Source organism: Rattus rattus, chromosome 6 (genome assembly GCF_011064425.1).
Source record: "Rattus rattus isolate New Zealand chromosome 6, Rrattus_CSIRO_v1, whole genome shotgun sequence".
In the NCBI taxonomy this organism is placed as follows: Eukaryota; Metazoa; Chordata; class Mammalia; order Rodentia; family Muridae; genus Rattus; species Rattus rattus.
In genome coordinates this window covers 58,953,725-58,975,005 of record NC_046159.1, presented here as the reverse complement: position 1 = coordinate 58,975,005, position 21,281 = coordinate 58,953,725, and the positions used below count along the sequence as shown (strand labels likewise).

The 21,281-nt window shown below is 44.7% G+C and overlaps 1 protein-coding gene across 1 annotated transcript; it reads right to left on the bottom strand.

Moving 5' to 3' along the window:
- Positions 1–3,813: 3,813 nt before the first annotated feature.
- Positions 3,814–8,745, bottom strand: Gkn1 (gastrokine 1). Its single transcript, XM_032905090.1, has 6 exons — positions 8,700–8,745; positions 7,028–7,078; positions 6,802–6,939; positions 5,678–5,788; positions 4,691–4,832; positions 3,814–4,027 (listed from the first exon to the last, which is right to left on the bottom strand). The coding sequence occupies exons 1-6, from the start codon at positions 8,709–8,711 to the stop codon at positions 3,930–3,932; spliced, it is 552 nt and encodes a 183-aa protein (XP_032760981.1). The 5' UTR covers positions 8,712–8,745; the 3' UTR covers positions 3,814–3,929.
- Positions 8,746–21,281: the final 12,536 nt, after the last annotated feature.

The window sequence follows — 21,281 nt, the reverse complement described above, 5'->3', positions numbered from 1 at the left end:
CAGTGGAATTATTACAAATCCAAGAGCCAATAAGGAAGAAATAAAGACCCACAGTCAGAAAACTGCCCCAAGGCAGAAGGAAATTCTTAGGTGGTAGATAAGGAGGAGCCATAATTTAATGTTTGGACAGAAACTTACAATGCAGAAGCATCATGGGAATTCATTGCATACTTCTTAAGTAATGGGGTCCGTTTACAACACAGCTATTGACCGTGCACTCAATTCAGGAACTGTGGGAAACAGAGGAAGGGAAGAAAAACACTCAAGCCCAGCAAAGCAGCGGCGCTCTGGGCATCCACAGTGGATATTTTTGGAATGCTTTCCCACATGTTGATAGTCCTCCATAAATCATGTTTTCCCAACATAGAACTGTTACAATTACATCTTCTAGTCTTCCTTGCCCTCCAGTCTAGTCATATGAACTGCAGGAGAGCTGTGCCTCCCCCGTTGGATGACTTGACCCTGCTCTGAGATGTAACTTCAGAAACCTTTTCTCTAAAGTTTCTGGTATATTTTCCTTCCCTATTACCCAATGCCACAGCTTTCTATTTAGTTATAGAATTATAATGTGGAAAATAGCTGTGTGCATTTTACATTCGGAGGCAACGTGTGGATAGAAGAGCTTTGGAAGCCATGACTTGTGGGAACTGGAGCTATGTGTGCTTAGATGCCTCCCTGGGCATTGAAAAAGAGGTAAACAATCAATCGAACAACAACAACAAAGTTAGAGGCCGAGGGAGGAACCTTGGAGAACAGCAATGTTTTTAAAGAACGTGGCATTTCTAAGAGAGAAGAGCCACGTACTCCAATTGGAACAGAGATGCAGAGCACTGAAACATCTTCATGAGATTAAGCAACTAGAAATTCTTTGGTGACTGTTATACATTCCTAAAATATAGTGACCTGTGAGAGAGAAGCCAACACTTCAGCAAAATTTAAACCAACATGCGGCCTCAGGTAAAGGTGGTGTAATCGTTGGTTTAAATACCAACTTGCCACAACCCAGAATGACCTGAGCAGGGATCCTTAACTAAGCGATTGCCTGTATCAGGTTGGTCTGTGGGCGGGTCTGTGGGGCACTGACTTGTTAATTGATTTAGGAAGGTCTGGCCCACTGTGGGCAGCACTATTCTCTAGGCAGGCGGTCCCTGGACTGTATAAGAAAGTCAACTAAGCATGAGCCTGAGCAATCCAGCAAGCAGCCCTTACGGTTTCTGCTTGACTTCCTCCCTGATTTCCCTCAGTGTTAAGCCAAATGAACCCTTTCCTCTCACCTCATTTGTGTGTGTGTGTGTGTGTGTGTGTGTGTGTGTGTGTGTGAGTTTTATTGCTTTTACTGTCCCTACCTTGGTTTTAGTGAGATTCTGAGTACACAGATGCCCACTCACCATCTCTTCCAGTGACAAGCTTTGAGCAGACTCTTCAGTGCCCCTCACTTGAGAAGGGCACAGAGAGGCTCTTCCCTGCATCTCTACTTTAGCTCACCGGATGGTAGATGTGATGTAAACAGGGATCTGAGATGTGATTGGAAGGTTGACAGCGCTCCCTGTCCTTACTCTAAGCAAGGTTTCCCTCTGGGGTGTGATATCTCCTCTATCTGGAGCCCAGAGTGAGGCTCCTGGAAGAAAACAGAGCCAGGAGGGCTTGTGGTTTGACATAGAGAAGTTCAGCCACCCCCAGTTTCAGTCTGGCAGCTTCTGGCTAGCTACCACAGCCCAGTAGAAAATGCTTGCTCTCGAATGCTGCTGAGAGCCCAGGATGGCATTAATACAGATGGCTTTAATGGCTGACTGATGTTGTTGATACTGTCTGGTCCTGAGTAGTTAGCTAATGTACTTAGAACCCAGTTTTTGACTCCAGCTTTGCTTAAGGTAACAGTTCACACTGTCTGCAGTGGGTACTACAGGAGACGGGCTATGCCTTCTGTGCCCAAGCTCTGACACTGCTCAGAGAGACCTGGTGGGGAGGAGTCAAGAAGGGACAAGGTTCTCTGTGTGAAGTCCCCTCTCTGTATTTTTCTATAGAAGATTTTTAGCAAATTGCTGGAGAGAAGTCTGGGCTGAATTTCACTGTTTCTTGAGCAATTTTTTCGGGATGAATTAACTGAGGAGGGAGAAGCCATTTGATTTCCTGGAGCATGAAAGGCAGCGTTGTCGATTTGGCTTCCCTGTGTGGTTAGCTAAAGGAATCAGAGGCTCTGGGCAGGCATAGATGGGTGTGTGTGTGTGTGTGTGTGTGTGTGTGTGTGTGTGTGTGTGTGTGTGTGTGTCTGTCCTAAAACTCTGGCCTTTGATGTTCCTCACAATAACCATGAAGCACATAGCTGTTATCTAAGGCTTAGTTTGTGAAGTTGTCACAGATCACTCCTTTGTCTTCCAAAAATCTACATCTTCCGTCCCAATGAATGGAATTGAATAAATTTGTGTGAGAAGAAATCCTGGGCTCATACTAACTAGGCTAACTAAACTAGGCTATCATAAGTAGAGCTAAGCTAGGATCTCTGATCCTTTAGTATTGTGTATTTGTTTCCCATTTTAGTAATTTGTGATATTAGTGAATATCTTTACTTTTACTTTAATATTGCATATTTCCCCTTGTTGAAAATTCCTATTTATGTTTAGTGTGTATGGGTGTTTTGCCTGTATGAATGTCGGTGCACCACGTGTGTGTCTAGTGTGTGTAGAGGTCAGAAGAAGATTTTGGATCTCCTGGAACCTGAGTTAGGGATGGTTGTGAGCTGCTATGTGGGCACTGAGAATTGGGCCTGCCTGGGTTCTCTGGGAGAGTAGCAAGTGGTCTTAACCACTGAGCCATCTCTCTAACCCCCTACCACTGTGATCATTAATGGATCTCAGATAATGTTTTGCCTTTGGGGGCTTCAGAATATTTCAGAAATAACACTAATTTGCAAAATGTGATGAAATTGCAATATAATGAAGATAACTATGATAGCCTCTTTCTGGTAGGCACTGGCCAGTGTAGATCACTGTCTAAGGGACCAATTATAGATCACTGTCTAAGTGATGGGAATCGACGTTTTGCTCAGTTTGTTAGGTTTACATAGTAACAGCTCAGGTAAACATAAAAGAATGTAGCGAGAATTCTCTGATGATTCTAGGAACTGAACAACATATAGGAGCGGCTTTTAAAACGAAGTGCTGGTTCCTGTTACAATACACAAATGTCGGGAGTCTGCTTTCTTTCAGATCTTTCTCCTTCAGTGGAGACCCATGTGCTTGGGTGCCATGTGATCTCACTCTTGCTCTGTCATGGAATGGACCTGTAGACTATTGAATCAAATATGGTCAAGGGAATATAGAAGTACCATTCAATATTAGGAAGTATTACTTGAACTGGGAAGACATATAAATGTGGCTGGCTTTCTGATCTAGTTATCATGTCCTATGATAAGAAAAGTGTCTTCAGAGGAAAGAGAGAAACAGAGTTTACAGAAAGGGAATGTACAGTTCTGGGAAGAGAGAGGCAATCTGAGGTTCTTAATATCGATGGAAGTGTGTTCTAGTCTTTCATTACCAGTGTCTCTTCCTTGGGTTATTATAGACAATTCTAGGTCCTTGGAGGAAACTCTCCTTGCACTTTGAGTGTTTTTTTTTTTTTAAACTTGCTGATCCTAAATACAGCAAGACAGCAGAGACCTATCTGAGCCCATCCCCAGGCTGTGATTTGTAGCATCTGAGGCCTCTGAAGGGGTCCTTTATAGGGGCGAGATCTTGAATACAGGCTGACAGGTGGATCTAACATATGTCACATTGCACTCCCATAGAAACCCTGAGTGATGTCATTACAAACTGTTTGTGCTGCCAGGTGGGTTTATTGAGCCTTAAAGAAGCTAATCATAACTCTCTGAGAACATTCTCATAATTAGGTATTGCAAAGGTCAGAGCCCACATTTTGTCTTTCTGTGACTTCTAGTATGTTTCCACTGATGTTCCACAGAAGGACATGCGCAGAATCCAGAGTATGTCAGCTGTGTAGCACTTCTTTGAGTACAAAGGCTGGTTTGGTCCTGTGAAAAGAAAAGAAGTCTGGATCAGTGACTGTCCTGGGACTCTGCAGGGATGGTGGAGAGTGTCCTGTCATTTCTAAACTGTACACTAATTTCAAAATCTTTCTCTATTCCGTCTTTTTGTCTCTGTCTCTCTGTCTCTTACTGTTTCTAACTTTGTTTTTCTCTCTCGCTCTCTCTCCTTTCACTTCAGAGATTTGAAAACTTGCTGTTAGATTAGGCTCATACCATGTTGATACTGTTCTTTGAGTGCCAAGGAGTTTAGCACTACAGAAAGTCGGCAGATTCCATTGGCGCTCCCCTGCTTCTCACACTTCCTTTGAACACATTTGGAGTTTACTCTAGATCCCACCCAAAGAGACAGTCTGCTATAAAGTTAAAGACATAGCACCTGAGGCAGACAAGGGCTTTATGAACTTTCTCTGTGTCTCAGTTTCCAAAAAGGAAGACTAATGGCAGAACCTGTGGATTCTACTAAGATTTCTGTGAGGAGTTTGTGAACTAATACTTTCGAGGCATGGACAACTGTCTGACAAGGAGCGAGCATAAATCAAGTGTCTGCTATGTAATGTCATGTGATGGGTCCATCTGCGATCACACTTTAGAGTGTCTAATAGCTCTACCATTCCTGCGTTGGGGTATACAGTGTCTTGGGGTACATACCTGGAATCTCCTCAGCCACATAGGTAGGGATGCCCCGGCACATGCTAGCAATCTTCGGCCCGAATGTATTCACGTCCTCCACTCTGGTAGGGTTGATGGAGTACATCAAGTCCTTGGGAGATGCTCCCTCAGGCCCTTTGCCCTGAAGTCGAGAGTGAAGGAAAAGAAAGAAAGTGAATGAGCACTGAGCCCAGGGCTTTACTGATCTGAAGAGGGAGGCAAGGGCAATTCTTGGTGGCCATTTTGTTTCTAACTAAGGTGAAGAGACAATTCTAGCTTTGAGTGTCTTGGCATTTCTAAGTGTCTGGAGAGACTTAGATAGTTAAAATTGTAGCTGTTTACAGAAGTCTGAAGCAAAACTTATTCTGAAATTTGAAGCATTTTTTGCTCTCTTAGATCCTTAGGTAGTATTACGTGATAACTTCCAAGATGGGGCTTATATATATTCACCAGCTTGCTTGTTATAGGAACCAGTTTCTCACGGAATAGAATAACTCAGGCATCTGGCTGTGAAAACCGTGGATTCCATTTACTACAGCTACGTTGACAATGGATACAGGACACTTGGTTACATTTGGTTTTCAAGCAACAAGTCTTTTTTTTTTTTTTTAAAGTATCGAGAATATCTGAAACATTGTATAGGACATACTTAGACTTTAAAAAGGATTTCTTTTTATCTGAAAATCCAGTCTATATGTCTTCTAGTTCTGATAACCCCAACTACTGTAGGAGTGTGTCCTTGAAGTATAGAGGACTTGCACTGGGGTGTGCAGACCTTTGGGTCTCTGACACTCGAGGACGCTGCTGAGGCAGATATGGGCCACAGCATTGGATACAGTGGAAGCCACCCCCATTCAAGCAAGCACCTCACATTTGTTACACATTTGTGCTATTTACCAGGACAAACATGCCGGTATGCTCCACCACAGAGGGAGTGGGTGGGGCTGTAAGACTTCCTGTCACTCCAAAGAAAGGGCTCGCCTTTACCTTTTGCTGCTTGACCAGTGTATCGAGGTCCTGAAGGGAGGGCATGGCGTCCTTGTTCATTTTGTGCACAATGCATGATTTCTTGGCAAAGAGTCTCGTTGCAGCAAAACTCTATTAAAGAAGACAGAGAGTGGTGAGGCACAGGTTCCCTGGGAGCTTTGTCACAAGTCACAGCTGAGGGAACCAAGTTGCAAGATCACAAGGAGCTGGGACGAATGCTCAGGGTCTGGGTGTCCTGCAATTGTGCCTCTGGTTAACATGTAAGGATAACCTGCAAACTCTTAGAGGGTGGATAAATCTAGGTGTGATAGGTTGTGTGTGTGCATATGTGTGTATGTGTGTGTGTGCATGTGTGTGTGTGCATGCATGTGTGTGTGATGTGCAGTGTGTGTGTGTGTGTGTGTGTGTGTGTGTGCATGTGTGTGTATGTGTATGTCTGTGTGTGTGTGCATATGTGTATGTGTGTATGTGCATGTGTGTGTGTGTGTGTGTGTGTGTGTATGTGCATGTGTGTGTGTGTGTGTGTATGTGTGTGTGTGTGTGTGTGTGTGTGTGTGTATGTGTGTGTGTGTGTTTATGTGTGTGTGTGTGTGTTGTGCATGTGTGTATGTGTGTGTGTGTATGTGCATGTGTGTGTGTATGTGTGTGTGTTTTGCTGACAAACTTTTTCAGGCTGTCACACCTTGGTCTACCTCAATGATTTCAGGAGGCAGGGAAGACAGGCTTTGCTTTCTAAAAGTACGTTTAAATAAGAAGTAGTAATAGGCAGGTGGGGCCAAGTGTTGCTTTGCTTCTCCTTCTCTTATAACTAATATCATTCATGTTTCACGCAGTCTCCATAAAATGTTGGACCTTTTACATCACGGAGGCTCTCTGCAGGGAAGACCAAAGAATGCTTGTGCTTGTCTTTGTACATAGTTTATCCTTACTATTCATTGGTTTGAATTTCCACCTATTGTGTAATATTTATTAGTGATAATTATATGTAAAAAAGTAAAATCGTTCGAGCAGAATGGGAACCTTTACTGGGTAGCTATCATGCTCACGAACGGCTAGAATTCACTTTAAGCTTTTTAATGGGCGGTCGGCGCACCATATCTTCACCCTGTGTGTCCATTACGTACATTTTCATAGTCCCAGAGGCTGTTCCAGGAGTCCCAGCCGTTATTGTTGTCAATATTGGCCACGTTGTGCACACCGTTGATGCTCACCGACTGCTGTCCACTTCCGTCTACATTGCTGTCACCATTGATGTTGATAGTCTAACATTCGTAAGAAACAAAGAGTGATGTAAGATCACGTTTCTCTCTAAATGCGTTTTGGCAATGGACTTGAGAAAATGAGACTCACGTAAGCAAAGCCAGGAGCTGCGAGGAGCCCGAGCAGACCAACGACGAGGACCTGAAAGCACAGAGACCAGGGCTGGCGGTGACACGGTTTTCAGCACCCGCTCCCTTCACCAGGCTCATCAGAACTAGTTACTGATTTTACCCAGCTGTCAAACCACCTGCGCCTTCTTCTCCCACCATGCATCTTTTTAAGATTTATTTTATTTTTTTATTTATATGAGTGCACTGTAGCTGTTTTTAGACACCAGAAGGGGGCATCAGATCCCATTGCAGAGGGCTGTGAGCCACCATGTGGTTGCTGGGATTTGAACTCAGGACCTCTGGAAGAGCAGCTGGTGCTCTTAACCCCTGAGCCCTCTCTCCAGCCCCCCCATGCATCTTTTTAACTGCAGAAAAACTTAATGGTAAGTTAGAATTGCTGAGTTACTGTAATGATATTAAAATGCAGTTTTAGAATTTTGGCACTGGATTTCAGACACTGAAAACTGATGAAGAAAATGTAAAATTAGTGCATAGCGCAGAGCAATGCAAGCCCTGAAAATGTTTTTCTTTTTTCCCCCTTTGTCTGAAACACTTTCTTCCTAGCAGAAGGAATCCTCTTTTTCTTGTCTTAGTAGGTTAAGTGTTTCTATTTTTTTTTCAGTGCAAGAGAGTTAAAATTTGTCTCTTCAAAAGCCTGATGTGGAGGGAGTTTTTGAGCACAATGTTGTCTCCTGTGAATGAGGCAGCTACTGAGGACTAAAGGGCCCTAGACCAGTAGTTTTCACCCTGTGGGTCACAGCCCCTTTAGAGGTGAAACAACCCTTTTTTAGGGGTCTCATACCCGGTATCCTGCATGTCAGATATTTACATTACTATTCATAATGGTAGCAAAATTACAGTTATGCAGTAGCAATGGAAGAAATTTTATGACTGGGGGTCACGATAACATGAGGAACTGTATTCAAGGGTCACAGCCTTAGGAAGGTTGAGAACCAATATACTCTCCTGTTCACAGCTACAACTAGAAGAGAAATGCAACCCTCTGGCCTGTGCTTGGAGCTCTCCATCCATCCTGTTCTGGGCTAGACACTTCTCAGTCACAGCTTACATCTATGATTCCATAAATTCATGAGAGTATGCTGGAATAGCATATGTCCAGCCTGTTTGAGCCTCTGTGTCCTAGGACTTCAGTGAGGGAACTGGGCTAGCTTCACCCTCAGACTCTTTCTCAGAGAAATGCCTGCAGAGGGCCCGAGGGCCGCTTGCTTCTTGGAGGGCCAGTTAGCAGCCACGAGTGTTGAAGATGAGTCTTGACAACAGCGACCTCCCAGTCTGACCAGAACATGCCCAGAACTGGTAAAAGTGGAAATCAAGGATAAGAAAGGAGAAATCAGAAATGAGAAAGAGATCAAGGCTAAGGAAGACTCTAGAGCCCAGAGAAGGCTCGTCTTGAGTGAGAGCCTTGGGAGAGGTGATGTGGAAGACAATTCTACTGTAACCAGCCTGTGTCAGACTCTTCCAGGGCAATTCTTCTTCTTCTCTATGGACGAGCTTGTAAACACCATGATTCCACGAAAAGAAAGGAGAATTATTACTATCATGGTAACCACGCCATAGAAATCAAACCCTCTCGCCCCTGACAGTGGTTCCCAGTTGTATGGTTCTACATATGAAAGGAGGATCTGACTTACTGTGAACCCCATGTCGGCAGCAGCGTGGTGGAGTGGAGGAGCAGGCAGGCATGCTCGGGGACGTGCATCCCTCTGGTATTTGTACCTGACCAGCTTTGCTCAAGCTAGGTGTGCTCAGGTGGAGTCTACAGCTTATCTCCCTCCCTTTCCTGTATCTGTGTGGCAGCCGAGTCCCCGGAAGCCTCTAGCTGCCTGCTCAGTAAGGCACTGAGACAGGGGGCATTCTGACTCATCACCTGACGTGAGGAAGGTATGAGGAAGTGACCTCAACGTGATTTGTGATAAGTTCTGGTGCGATGGAAGCCATGGGTGTGGGTATGTTGTGCGTTGCTGCTGCTCAGACTCAGGAAAGGAATAATCCCTAAAACCAAACACAAAGGAGCCCTGTGTGCTCGCCTGCCCTTCCTGATACTGGCTCCTGTGGGAATGTGTGAACAGTTTCTTCTCCTTCCCCTTCCCCAATCCTACTGTGAGCTTCTCCCAGCTCTTTCTACCCTGAGCGTGCTCAAGTTGTATTGCAAACTTTTTAGCAAAACCAGTGGGTGAGGGACGACGGTCTTAGCTATGAGAGGGACGTCAAGGAAGGAAACTGGCCCTGCGCCCTGTCCAGATGTTTCCTTGAGGAATTGTCTGGCCTCAAAGCCAGTGCAGCTTTCACCTGTGTCATGAGCGGCTGGCACCAAAGCCGTCTCCCATCATTCATTCCTGGCTACTCAGCAGTAACACTGGCCAGCAGGTTAGAGCTCTGGGGGCTGTTGGCGGCATCATCTTACCTTCTACATATTCAGCGACTAACTCTTGCCATTACATCTCACCCACAGCTCTGTACTCCAGCCTTGGTCAAGGCAGTCCCTGACGGATTTTAACCGGAGCTGTAGGGCCAGCCGGCCTCATCCCAGGCCTCTGATATTTCAATGTATGTCCTCCATTTTCCCCAGGGTTCTCCCCTAGAACATGGTGAATAAATAAATGCTAATTTCTAGAACTTAGAAACATTCACAGGTGGTACCTATGAAAAATTTCAAGCTTATTGGAATGGCATCCATGGGACGTCCTAAGGGGTTTCCTGCTCCCCCAGGTGCCTGTGTCAGAGATGCCTGGCACCTGCGTTCCAGCCACACCAATTTCCCCACACTATCGTAGCATCCAAGGCATCTCATGTGAACTCACTCTTTTACACCCGCTCTTCTCCTGGACTGTTAGTTGGCAATGCTTTTGTCTTCTTCAAGCTCCTCACTTCTGTGGCCATCAGACCTTCTTCACACGGAAACTTCTTTCATTGCCTCTGGGTGCTATCGAGGAACTCTGTCTTCTGTTACCCCCTTTAATACAGTTCCGTATGTTGGGGTGACCCCCAACCATAAAACTATTTTGCTCCTACTTCATAACTAGTTTTTGTACTGTTACGAATCATAATGTAAACATCTACTATGCAGGATAGCTGATGTGCGACCCCTGTGAAAGGGCTGGTCGACCCCACAAAGGGATCACAACCCACAGGTTGAGAACCGCTGCTCTAGATAATGAAAACTTTCAAATTATTATATTAAAATGAGGGAAGATTTCTCCTGGGAGAGGAAGAATAAATAAACACTCACAATAATTTTGAGAGAGATCTGGTACTTAATTTTTTCCCCTGTTCTCTTCTAACACTGAAGCCAGTGCTTCAAGTTTGATAAAGGGGGCAACCGTGTTCCGTTAATCACTGATCCACAGATTCCCATTCTGAAAACCCCCTCGAACCCATAACCTTCCCCTTCTACATGGGCTGGAGCTTACGAGGCTGCAGGGGTCTGATCTCAGCTCTCGGCCAGCATCTCTTCCAGAATGCCAGTGTGGCTAGATTCGAACAGTGCTGGTGAAGGATGGCCTGCTGTTTGAACTCATCCTCAAAAGTTCATTCTTTAACTGTGTAAGTTCAAGAACGCCGGTGTGGGGGGTGGGGAGCTGCGGCGAGGTCTTCCCGTGCTTCAGAGACCACAATAGCACTGTGGAGGTCAGAGTGGGTGTGATAGCCCTCTGATGGTGTGGGCTCTGATGGTCATTTGGGGGCACCTGGCCAATTCCCACACACATTTTGTGTCATACCTTACTAAGGACTCAAGGTGGCATGTGGATCTGTGAAATGCTGATGGGGCTGATGCTCATGATAGGTGACAGATTGATAGACAATAGACAGGCAGACAGACAGACTGAAGATATTATTCAGAGTTTCTCTTTTGGACAAGAATAACTTCTATCTACATGTCAAATGAGTTAAAAGGCCTCCCTCCATGTAATCATTCTGTGTCAAATTGTGACATCTTAGACATAAATGGAACCTCACTGCATGTCTTGTTCGTTATTTTCCAAACACACTTTAGCTTCTGAAGGAATCATTTCTTGGGGAAAATGCTGCCCCTAGGGTCTACCTTGGATTTGAAAATCCGTGTTTGGAGCAACTGGACCTGTGTTTGGAGCTGAGAGATGGGAGGCTTGGGTCTAGTCCTGTCTTTTTCCTATCTTAGATTTTCACCTCTGCATGGGTAGAAGAGAAGGAATTCCACTCACACGATATTGTTAATCAACTAGCTTCAAAGCCAGGAGACATTCTTCCTGTGGCCTCTGTGTGGTGTGTGGCTACCCAGGGAGACACAGCACTGACATCTACCTCCTGTCTGGGGTGGCATCAGCAACTGAACGACTCATACAAGCTCATCCCGAGGAGTAAAATGGATTTATCAGGAGTCACTTATGGAGTAGTGGATGACCATGTACAGCCACCATTTCCAGAAGTCCCCTCTCCTCCCACATTTCTATTTTAGAAGGCATCAGATTCTGCATCAGAATCAATACAAGTCTGCCTCAGGGTGCTACCCAATGTTGGGATGCCAGAGGTGAAAGTAGGCTCAGATAACACAAGCCATGGACAAAGCAGGACTCTGGGAAAGTTGTGTGTTTAGGGGTTCCTTGACTTGGCCCTTCTTGGGGATTCTTGTGGTCTCAGAAAACACCGTCCAACTGTGGTAAAGGTAGCTTGTCTTGGTGCAGAACACATAAATAGTAGTTTGCCGTATGGTGGAGTTCCTTTGGCTAGGATTTGGAGGTCTGGTTTCACCATTTGTATGTGCGCGCGTGTGCGTGTGCATGTGCGTGTGCATGTGTGACGTGTGTGCATGCTTATGCTTTCCTCCATCCTGGTCTCCATTAAGGCCGACATCCCTCAGCAGGAGCAAGGCCCGTTCTTCCTCATCCTGAGAGCTATGCTTCCTGTGACTCGTATCTCCTCAATGGAAGAAGACGTGCCAATGTTTCTTGTCCCCTGTATAGGACTGACTGACATATATATGGTGCTTACTAGGTATCTTTGCATTCTTTGAGTAGCCCGAAGGAGATGGCCAAGCTAGAGGCTACAGAGTAAATCGTATCCATCCATTTCTGGTTTGAGTGTAATCTGGAGAACTGCAGTGTGGACAGTGTGTGGTGACACGATGGGGGAGTTTTGGGCGATAGTGTGACCCTAGCACCCTGGGGTTAGTGTGGAGTAAGTCAGGTCACGGGTAAATAGAGTCTGCCCTGCCCATGGAGGTTAGCGCTGGGCTTTTTCCAAGTAAGGCCCTATCATCACTATCACCCAGCACACACACCCATGGCTTCATTTCAGTCCACACCCTGCCACGTGAGGCTGAGTGAAAGCTCTCTTTGTTTGGAACAATTCGGATTCATTCCATGTACAGCACACTCACACATGGAGGGGGAGTTAGAGTTTTACAGAGTGAGGCTTCATTGCATTTCCCCTCCTCTTTGAGTGGAACGTTTACTACCAAGATACATTTCCATTCTTAAGTATTCGCGATCCCCCCTGCTATCAGTTATTAATAACTCCAAAGCCTGTGGCTATCTTGTTCATATTTTCTGGCCAAAAGGACAGTGCTGTAATGTATGAATTGGATAAGACATGGTCTCTCATGTAGAAATTCTGGCTGTCTCCTTGCCTTCATTGTTTCTCTGTGAAGCTGACCATATTATAGTCCGATGGATCCTGAGACGGACCCAAGTTAGCGGTTATGTAAAATCTGTCATCCCTGCTAACGAGCTCTCTGCTGTGCCTTTGTTTCCCCTCTTGTTGCTAAGACCATAACACAAGCTCCAGTGCCCACAGCCCTGGTGTTGTAGGACAGGCTGCACTCATTGCTCCTTCCATTTGGCCAGAAACAACACACCCAGAAAACAGCAACAGAGAAGCATCAACTAACATTTGAATAATTATTGCTAGAAAGCTCCTAATTCCAGAAGATCCAAGCTTATTACATAGTTGTTTTTGCACAGGGGAGAAATTTTTTCCAAATTACAGCAGAGTTGAAGCCGTCTTTCTTAGGGCCTCTTGGGCTGTTTCTCCTGGGACTGCCACCTTCCAAACACAAGCTCCATGGCCGCTTGTCTCAGTCTGCCCAGTTGCATTCGCCAAAACTTCTGGGGTCCCTGCAGAGGGAAGCCTTGGTGTAAGCCTCAAATCAGTTGTTACCTTCAGCGTTCAAATGCTATAAACAGGATTTGGAAAAGTAATTCCCTAAGGAGAGGTCTCCCGAGTAAGTTTATCATCTGTGAAAAGATAAAGAGGAGGTTGGTCAATAGTCTTGCTTTTTTTTATCATTGTGGAAACTGGCCAAAGCTGGCCGTGTACTGAATGATTCTGAAAAGAGATTTTGAAAAACCACAAACTACCATGTGAAGAACAGATACCGGGGTGACGAGGATGTCGTCTGTAACTACTCCTTGGAAATTCAGAAATAGTATCACTGTTCCCTGCTCATTGATACGCAAACAGTCTACTGATGATGTGTAAAAGAGCTCGTGAGTAAAGCGTGTCCACTCAGTCTTAGCTGTCAGGCCTAGAAGGATGAGCCTCTCCTTGAAAGAGGAGCAGCTATTAGGTCCTGAGTGCCAGAGCCATTGGCGCCCCAGCCGGAGCCAGGTGACCCACAGCCTTCCCCAGCCAAAGAGCACCAAGTAAAGGACCACAGCGTTGCGTGAACAGTGAGACGTGGCTCTGTAAGTTAAGGACCAGCGTGCTGCATGAACAGTAGAGTGTGGCTCTGTACGTTTTCTGCAGGGTCAGCACTGGCTTCCTTCTCTCCATCTCAACTAGGCCGTGCACATCTGTACTGCCTTCCTCACTTCTGCAGGACTCTATCCTCAGAGCAGCCTCAAGGGAACCTTCCGTTTACAATTATCCATCAGCAAGTGTCCATTACTCACCCCTCTCCCTGTCTCTAGTTCCTGAAACTGCCTAGTGAAACGGGTTCATATGCTGGGCTGTTTTCCTGCAGTCTCCACTGGGTTCAAATAAGAAGCAACTCCTTCCATCCAGGTTAAAAAAGCTACCCCATTTACTGCTCCATGGTGAGCTACTAGGCTGGCAACTGCTTGCACATGTTGGAAGCCACTGGTGAGCAATTCACTGAGCTCTAGTTGAACAAAGCCCTGTGTAAGATTTGAAGTTGTAAGGCAACTAGTGCTCAGGTCACATGACTCTGAGATGTGCCTGAAAATCTGTACTGCTTTAGTGTCACAGGACCAGGGCAGTCCTCTGGAGCCCATGTTCTAGTGCAGGGTCAGGTCAGACACACACCGTTTCTGAGTAGGACCTTACAAACACGAGGAACTGTGACACTAAATAACTAAGTATTACCATGGTTGAGAGAAAGAGAAGACTTAAGTTTGAGAAGTAACCTCTCTGGGGGGTCCAGAAAGACGGCAGTCAGTGAAGTGCTTGATGTCTAAGCATGAGCGCTTGTGCTTGCTTCCCACGAACCACAGAAAGAGCTGGAAGGAGAGAGAGAGAGAGAGAGAGAGAGAGAGAGAGAGAGAGAGAGAGAGAGAGAGAGAGGGACTGACAAAGGCATCTTGTACTCCCATCATGCACTGGGCTCCACAGATAGGTCCTGAGGAGAGGCAAGGCACTTGCATAGAATGGATACTGAAGTATAAGAACAAAAAAGTGGTCCCTCGAGACCTTCTGACTTGTCTGAGACACAGGTAGGTGAGAATACAACAAGCCTTTCCCAAACTCTGAGAGCCCAGGCTTTCCCTTCATGCTTTGGAGCATCCTCATGGGAGCTGTAGAGACAATGCTTACAGGGATGTAGCTTCTCTGGGCTGGTGTGGTTAGAGAGCTCCACCCACCAGATAGACCCTGTGGCTGAGGCAAGTACAGCTCAATGGAGTAATAACAGGGCCACTGGTGCAAACCAGGTTCAGTGGCCCTAAGGAGACCTCCTTACAACAGTGCATCTGAGACACCCCAAGACTCAACTTCATAACCTTTAACTACTTCAATCACAAGAGAGAGAGAGAGAGAGAGAGAGAGAGAGAGAGAGAGAGAGAGAGAGAGAGAGAGAGAGAGAAGTGGGGTGAGAACTACTCAACTTACCAAGAACCTACAGTTTCCTACACGGTGAAGCAGGGACATCTAAGTTTGCCAGCATCCTGCCCTGTGCTTTGGCCCAGCACCTCCCATGCGTCCCTCCTTCCTCCTCTCCACACCCATGTTCCAACAAGCTGCAGCTCCTCCCACTAAATTAATATTTTATTTAGTTTGCGGCCATGGGTGTTCCCTCTAAAAGAAGCAATCTTGTTCAACCTTTCCTGACATGCCCTCAAATATCATAGGAGGCTGTCATGACCACATAAAGGGAAGTCTGAAGAAAGTTTATCTGCCTTGATGATGAACACACGTGCAAATGCGGTCTGGGGCCCCCGTGGGCTCAGGGCGTGTAGCCTACACCTGCTGCCTCATGATTAGAGCTCAATAAAGGATTAGCTCATTGAAAATTTAGGAATAAATTGGGCCCATACCATGAGTCTCTCTTTCCTCACATCTATAGCAGGCCAAATAATTTTCCAGAAAGCCCCCGCCTCTTTCTTCTTCTGAAAGAGAAAAGGAAAAGGAAACTTAAGATCTGCAACAGTATCAGCAGAGTGCATCCCTCAGCATCTGTAGCCCAGGTTGCCTCTCTTCCTTTCGTGACTGGTGGGGCCTCTCAGTCTATCTGTTCCCTACACAGTAGTCATTGCACCAAGGTAATAGACATCATTGGACTTGAGCTGTGCCCTTTGCCAGCTTCCTCCTTCAGCTAGTCTCCATGACAACTCATCCAGGGGAATATAGTTTTACATCACTGCCAGACCTGCGTCTCCATCCCTGGCTTTGCTGTCTCCATCCAATCACTTCCCTTTCCTGTCAAATGTTCATCTCTTCCTGTTGGCTTGTTCCTGTTGATGTGTGGTCAAACCACTCCCAACTCTAAGAAAACAAAACAAAAACAGAGAAAGCATCCCTTAACCTGAACTTTCTTATAACTGTATAACCTAACCCCCTCACACTCTACAACACACACACAATTCAACAATATTTATATAAATATGGAGGTTCATTATATCTTGAGGGAGGATGATCCTTCTATCATTCTTCAGCTTCTCTACTGCTGAAAATACAATGAAATATTCTTTCTCTAAAATCCACACAGCCGCCCCTTTCTACGTACCCTCTCTCATCTGTTCTTTGAGACAGGGTCTTACCATGTAGTCCAGACGGCCTGTAGTTTTGACAATGGTCCTGATTCTAAGTTTCCTGCTCAATAATTCCAATAATTTCTTCTGAGACTGGCTTGGTTGTGTCTTGCCTCTTTTTATTTTTTAAGATTTTATTTATTTTATTTATATTTGAGTACACTGTAGCTGTCTTCAGACACCTCAGAAGAGAACATCCCATTGCAGATGGTTGTGAGCCACCATGTGGTTGCTGGGAATCAAACCCAGGACCTCTGGAAGAGCATTCAGTGCTCTTAACCGCTGAGCCATCTCTCCAGCCCATATCTTGCCTCTTAACATGTCTTCTGGTCTTTCATTAAAGGTAGACATGATATAGCTAGAATAATACATTGGGTGATAGAAATTGAGGTAGGTCTTTTGCACTGTTTTGGGGGGGAGAGGTTGTTTGTTTGGCTGATTTTTGCCAATCCTATCAGGGATTTAATTGTACTTATTGTTTGTGAACAGTTGCCAGATGTTTCACTCAGCATGATTTAGTTGTAATTCTTTTTTAAAAAAATTAATCTATATATCTACCATCTATCTGTCTGTCTATCTGTCTGTCTGTCTATCATCTATCTATCTATCGTTTATGTATATAAGTGTTTTGTCTGCATCATATATGTGCAGTATCCTTGGAGGTCAGAGGAGGGTAACAGATCTCTTGGAACTGGTGTTACAGATGGTTGTGAGACAACCATGTGGGTGCTGAGAATCCAAACTGGGTCCTCTGCAAGAGCAGCCACTGTTAACTGTTGAGCCCTCTCTCTAGGTCCCCTCCCCTAGTTTGAGCTTCTTCTGCCTTGGTGTATTCTTTTTTATGGTGTTGTTCCTTTTCCTTTTCTGTTACACAATGGTCTGTAGTTTATCGACTCATTCAGCAACTGCAGGACATTTGAGGACTGAGAGATGGGTCAGTTGACAGGGTGTTTTTCTTGCGAGCAGAATGGTCTAAATTCAATCCCCAGAACCCACTTAGGAAGGTGGGCATGGCCGTGTGTGCTTGTAATGCTGACACTGGGAAGACAGAGATAGGTGGATTCTCCGGGGCTCAGTGGTCAGACAGCCCAGCCCTTTGGAGAGACTTCAGGCTAGTAAGGGATGCTGTCTCAAAAAAAAAAAAAAAAAAAAAGATGGTGGGTAATGGTGCCTGGGCAACAGCCTTGAGGCTGTCCTCCAGCCTCCACCCCTCACTTCATAATTATTTCAGCTCTTCTACTTTTAGATGACACGTGGACTTTTCAACTCTTCTTCTCTTTAGGTTTTTAAATTAAAATGTAATTTACACGATTTCCCCCTTCTCTTCCTTGCTTCAGCTCTTCCCATGAGCTCCCCCATTGCTCACTTTCAAGTTCATGCACTATTTCTTTAATTGTTGTTGCATACACACTCTCTTAGTTACTGTCTTCTTCTCATTGTGAGCAGACACCACGTCAGAGGCAGCTCTTAAGAAAAAAAAGCATTTAGTTGGAGGCTTTCTGACATTTTCAGAGGCGTAGTCCACTCTCTTCATGGTAGGGAGCATGGCGGCATGTATGATGCTGGAGTAGCAGCTAAGACCTACATCTAAGGAGCAAGCCAATCTATCTATCTATCTATCTATCTATCTATCTATCTATCTATCTATCTATCTATCTATCTATCTATCTATCGAGACAGAGACAGACAGAGAGACAGACTAGGCCTGCCTGGCATAGGCTTTTGAAACCTTGAAGTCCACCCCTAGTAACATTCTTCCTCTAACAAAGCTAAACCTCCTAATCCTTCTAATTCTTTCAAAGTATCACACCCCTTGGTGGCTAAGCATTCAAATATATAAATGGAGACCATTCTTACTCAAACTATAACACGTGCACGCACACACACACAATTATATACATACATATTATACATGTATTATATATAATATATTGTATACATCTCTAAGTATATAAATATGTTTGTCCCTCTAGTGTTGCTTGTATGAACGTGACATCAAGGTTGAACACTTGGTATTGGGTAACCAACTTGGGGCTCTTCCCTGGGAAAGACTGCTTCTCCCACTCCACCCACTCCAGCGTTCTTGTTAGCGCCTTAGTTCTTTTACTAGGGTGGAGGCCCCCTGAGGTCCCTTTCTGTGTCAGCATGTCTGTTGGTGGTGACCTTGTTGGGTGTCTATGTGGACCAGACTTTATGATATAACTTCTCTAACACTTCTAGAGTTGAAATCCCACAGAAAGCTCCCACTTCCTCCGGCTTTTATAATCTTTCTTCCCCTTTCCACCATGACATCCAGACCTTAGGTTGCTGTGCTGAAAATGTACTATTTGGACCAGGCACCACACAGTTACTTTCCTTTGCACTTTGGCTGTCTGTGTTTGGTAACGATCTGCCGCAAGCCAAAATTTCTTTGATGGCAGGTGGGATCTATAGTTGTCTATGAATATATGGGTAAATCGTTAGAATGTAGTTAGGAATTGTGCTAGTTTAGTAAAGTAGTAGCTGTCGAGTCTCCTCCAAGGTTTATGGCTGCACTAGCCCCAGGTAATTGCCTAGGTTTCTAATAGCACATGTGGTTTCCCTTGAGTCCAATTAGAGAGTTGTTGGTTGCCAGGGCTGAAGTCTGTGCACCACTATTGCTTCCTCAGAGTGTTCCGTGCTGGATGTTGTTTTGGTGCACAGGCATCATAGCTGGGTAGAATGTGGTTGCTTCCCTCCAGTGGGAGTTGCTCTGTGCCTTCTTGGAAGTTTGCTATGAGAGCTAGTCTTCAGAGAGGAGGCTTTCAGGTCTGATCCTGCCTGGCCCCTCTGGGTCCTGTGTCTCAAGAACACGGAGTTTTCAGCAATGGGGACTTACCTTCAACTTCTGGAAGGCAGCCAAGAGCAACAGCAATAGCCTATGATGTTTTGAGAGTCTCTTAGGCAACTCTGACTAACACTCAAAAGGGGCATCTCATGCCTGGTGCTGGGGGATTTGTTACACAGGGGAAAATATTGTGAGCTCAAGTGGAAATTTTTCACTTAAACTCTATATTTATATGTATACAAGACTTATATGCAATTTAAGGTAGGTAATCCTCATTCCTTAGGATTTTTTTATCCTTCTGTACGTATCTCCCCTTTTCCTAATTAGAACCCCTGACTTGCTCATTTCCCCCTCCAAATCACTCATGCCCTGATATTTCCCTTTCTACTGATCCCCACCCCACCTACGCTCCCCCTTTACTTTCCTGGTTTCTGCAGTTGGTCCAGACAAAACACTCATATCTGAAGGTCCAAAGAGAGGAACCACAGATGACAAAGGATGTTTGCCTTTCTGGGTCTGGGTCACCTCACCCAATAGGATCTTCCCTAGTTCTGCCCTCAGCGTATACTCAGAGTCATTGTCCTACTCCTCAGACACTTGCTCAGCATTGCCTTGTTCACGTAGCTAGAAAGGGGGAAGAACCTAAACACCGTTCATTTGGTGGATGGATAGAGGTAGTAAACACATACACTACGGGATACTATCCAGCTGTGAAGAAAAATGAAACCACGAGCTTGGCAAGGAAATGGATGGCCTCTTTGGTGGTTAAAACATTTGCTTGATTGTTTCTTTTTTCACCCGGGCAGCTGTGAGCTGGTGTCATATTTATTAGTTAGCATTAGTTACTGTCTCATCAGTACGACAAGAGCGACTTAGAGAAGGAGGGGCTCCTTTTGAACTGTGGTCCAGGGGATACAGTTTACCATGAGAGAGAGCATCCCAGCAGGAGCCAGGTAGCTGGTTTTGCTGCATCCACTGTGAGGACGCAGAGGGATAAATGCCCTTGGTTTCCTCACTCCCTCTTCTGTCCTCAGTCTGGGACTTGTCCCAGGAGATGGCACTGCCCACATCCACTGTCTTCACACTTTAAGTAACCTAATCTGGATAGCCGCAGTCCTCAGTATGCCCTTGAGATTTACTTCGGTGGTGATTTTAAATTCCATCAAGTTGACAACCATGATTACCCTCACACACATCATGGTTTTTAATTTGCATTTCACAAATTCCCAGTGAACCCTCACCATGTGTGTACCTCACATCTATGAGGATTTTTTGTAAGTAATTTTCAAATCCTTTAAGTTTGTGATTTCTTCACATATTTTAGATATCAGCTCTTTATCAGATATGCGTTAACACATTTTTCTTCCAGTCTGGCTTTTATCTTCATAATCTCATCACCATCTTTGAAAAAGCAAAGCCTTTTAAGTTTATTGAAGTTATTAAATTAATTATAATTAATTATCAAGTTAATTATAATTTGTACATTTTAAAACAGGTTGTAATCCAGGGCCTCTTTACAGGTGCCTTGATCAGGATGGGGAAACCCCTTCTCGTCTCTGGTTTTGCAAGAGCTGACATTATGTGTTAAATTTTGCAGATTGTTGTCTGTATCCGTGAGAATCATAGTATACGGTTTCCTTTTTGTCTCTCCTGGCTTGGGTGTATTGGCTGCTTTTCAATTGTTAAACAGATCTTACATCCCAGAAAATAGCTTCACTCGGCTACAGTGTATTGTTTTCCAATCACTTGTGAAGTCTTTCTGCCTGTACTCAGGTGGGTTATTGGTCTGATGGTTTTCTTTTCTTTTCTAGGATCTCTTGTCTATTTTGCTATAAGCATGACACCATACTCAGCAGTGACTTGAAACTTGTTCTCTCCTTTCTCATTTTTGCAGAAGAATTTACACAGAATTGATATTATTTCTTTTGTGTGTGTATGATAGAATTTGTGTGGAAGCCATCTGAGCCTGGAGTTTCTTTGGCAAGGTTTTTTTTTAGCTACGAATTCAATTTAAAAAGAAAAAAATTATTTGACTCACTAACATTATTTCTTCTTGGCTTAGCTTGATATTTATTTATTTATTTATTTATTTATTTATTTATTTATTTTTTATTTATTTATTTATTTTTGTGGGAACTTTTCCTGAAGGCCCAGCAGGAGGAATGACCAATGACTTTAGAACTTACGGAGTGTGGCCCACTGGTTACCACAGCCATATGGGTGAG

Bases quoted from the DNA above. Each gene is read 5' to 3' on its own strand.
- Gkn1 (XM_032905090.1), bottom strand. The intron at 5,789-6,801 runs GTACGTAATGGA...CTTCTTTAATAG, and splicing joins GCCTCTGGGACTATGAAAAT to AGTTTTGCTGCAACGAGACT. The intron at 4,028-4,690 runs GTATGTACCCCA...TTCTTTTCACAG, and splicing joins TGTGGCTGAGGAGATTCCAG to GACCAAACCAGCCTTTGTAC.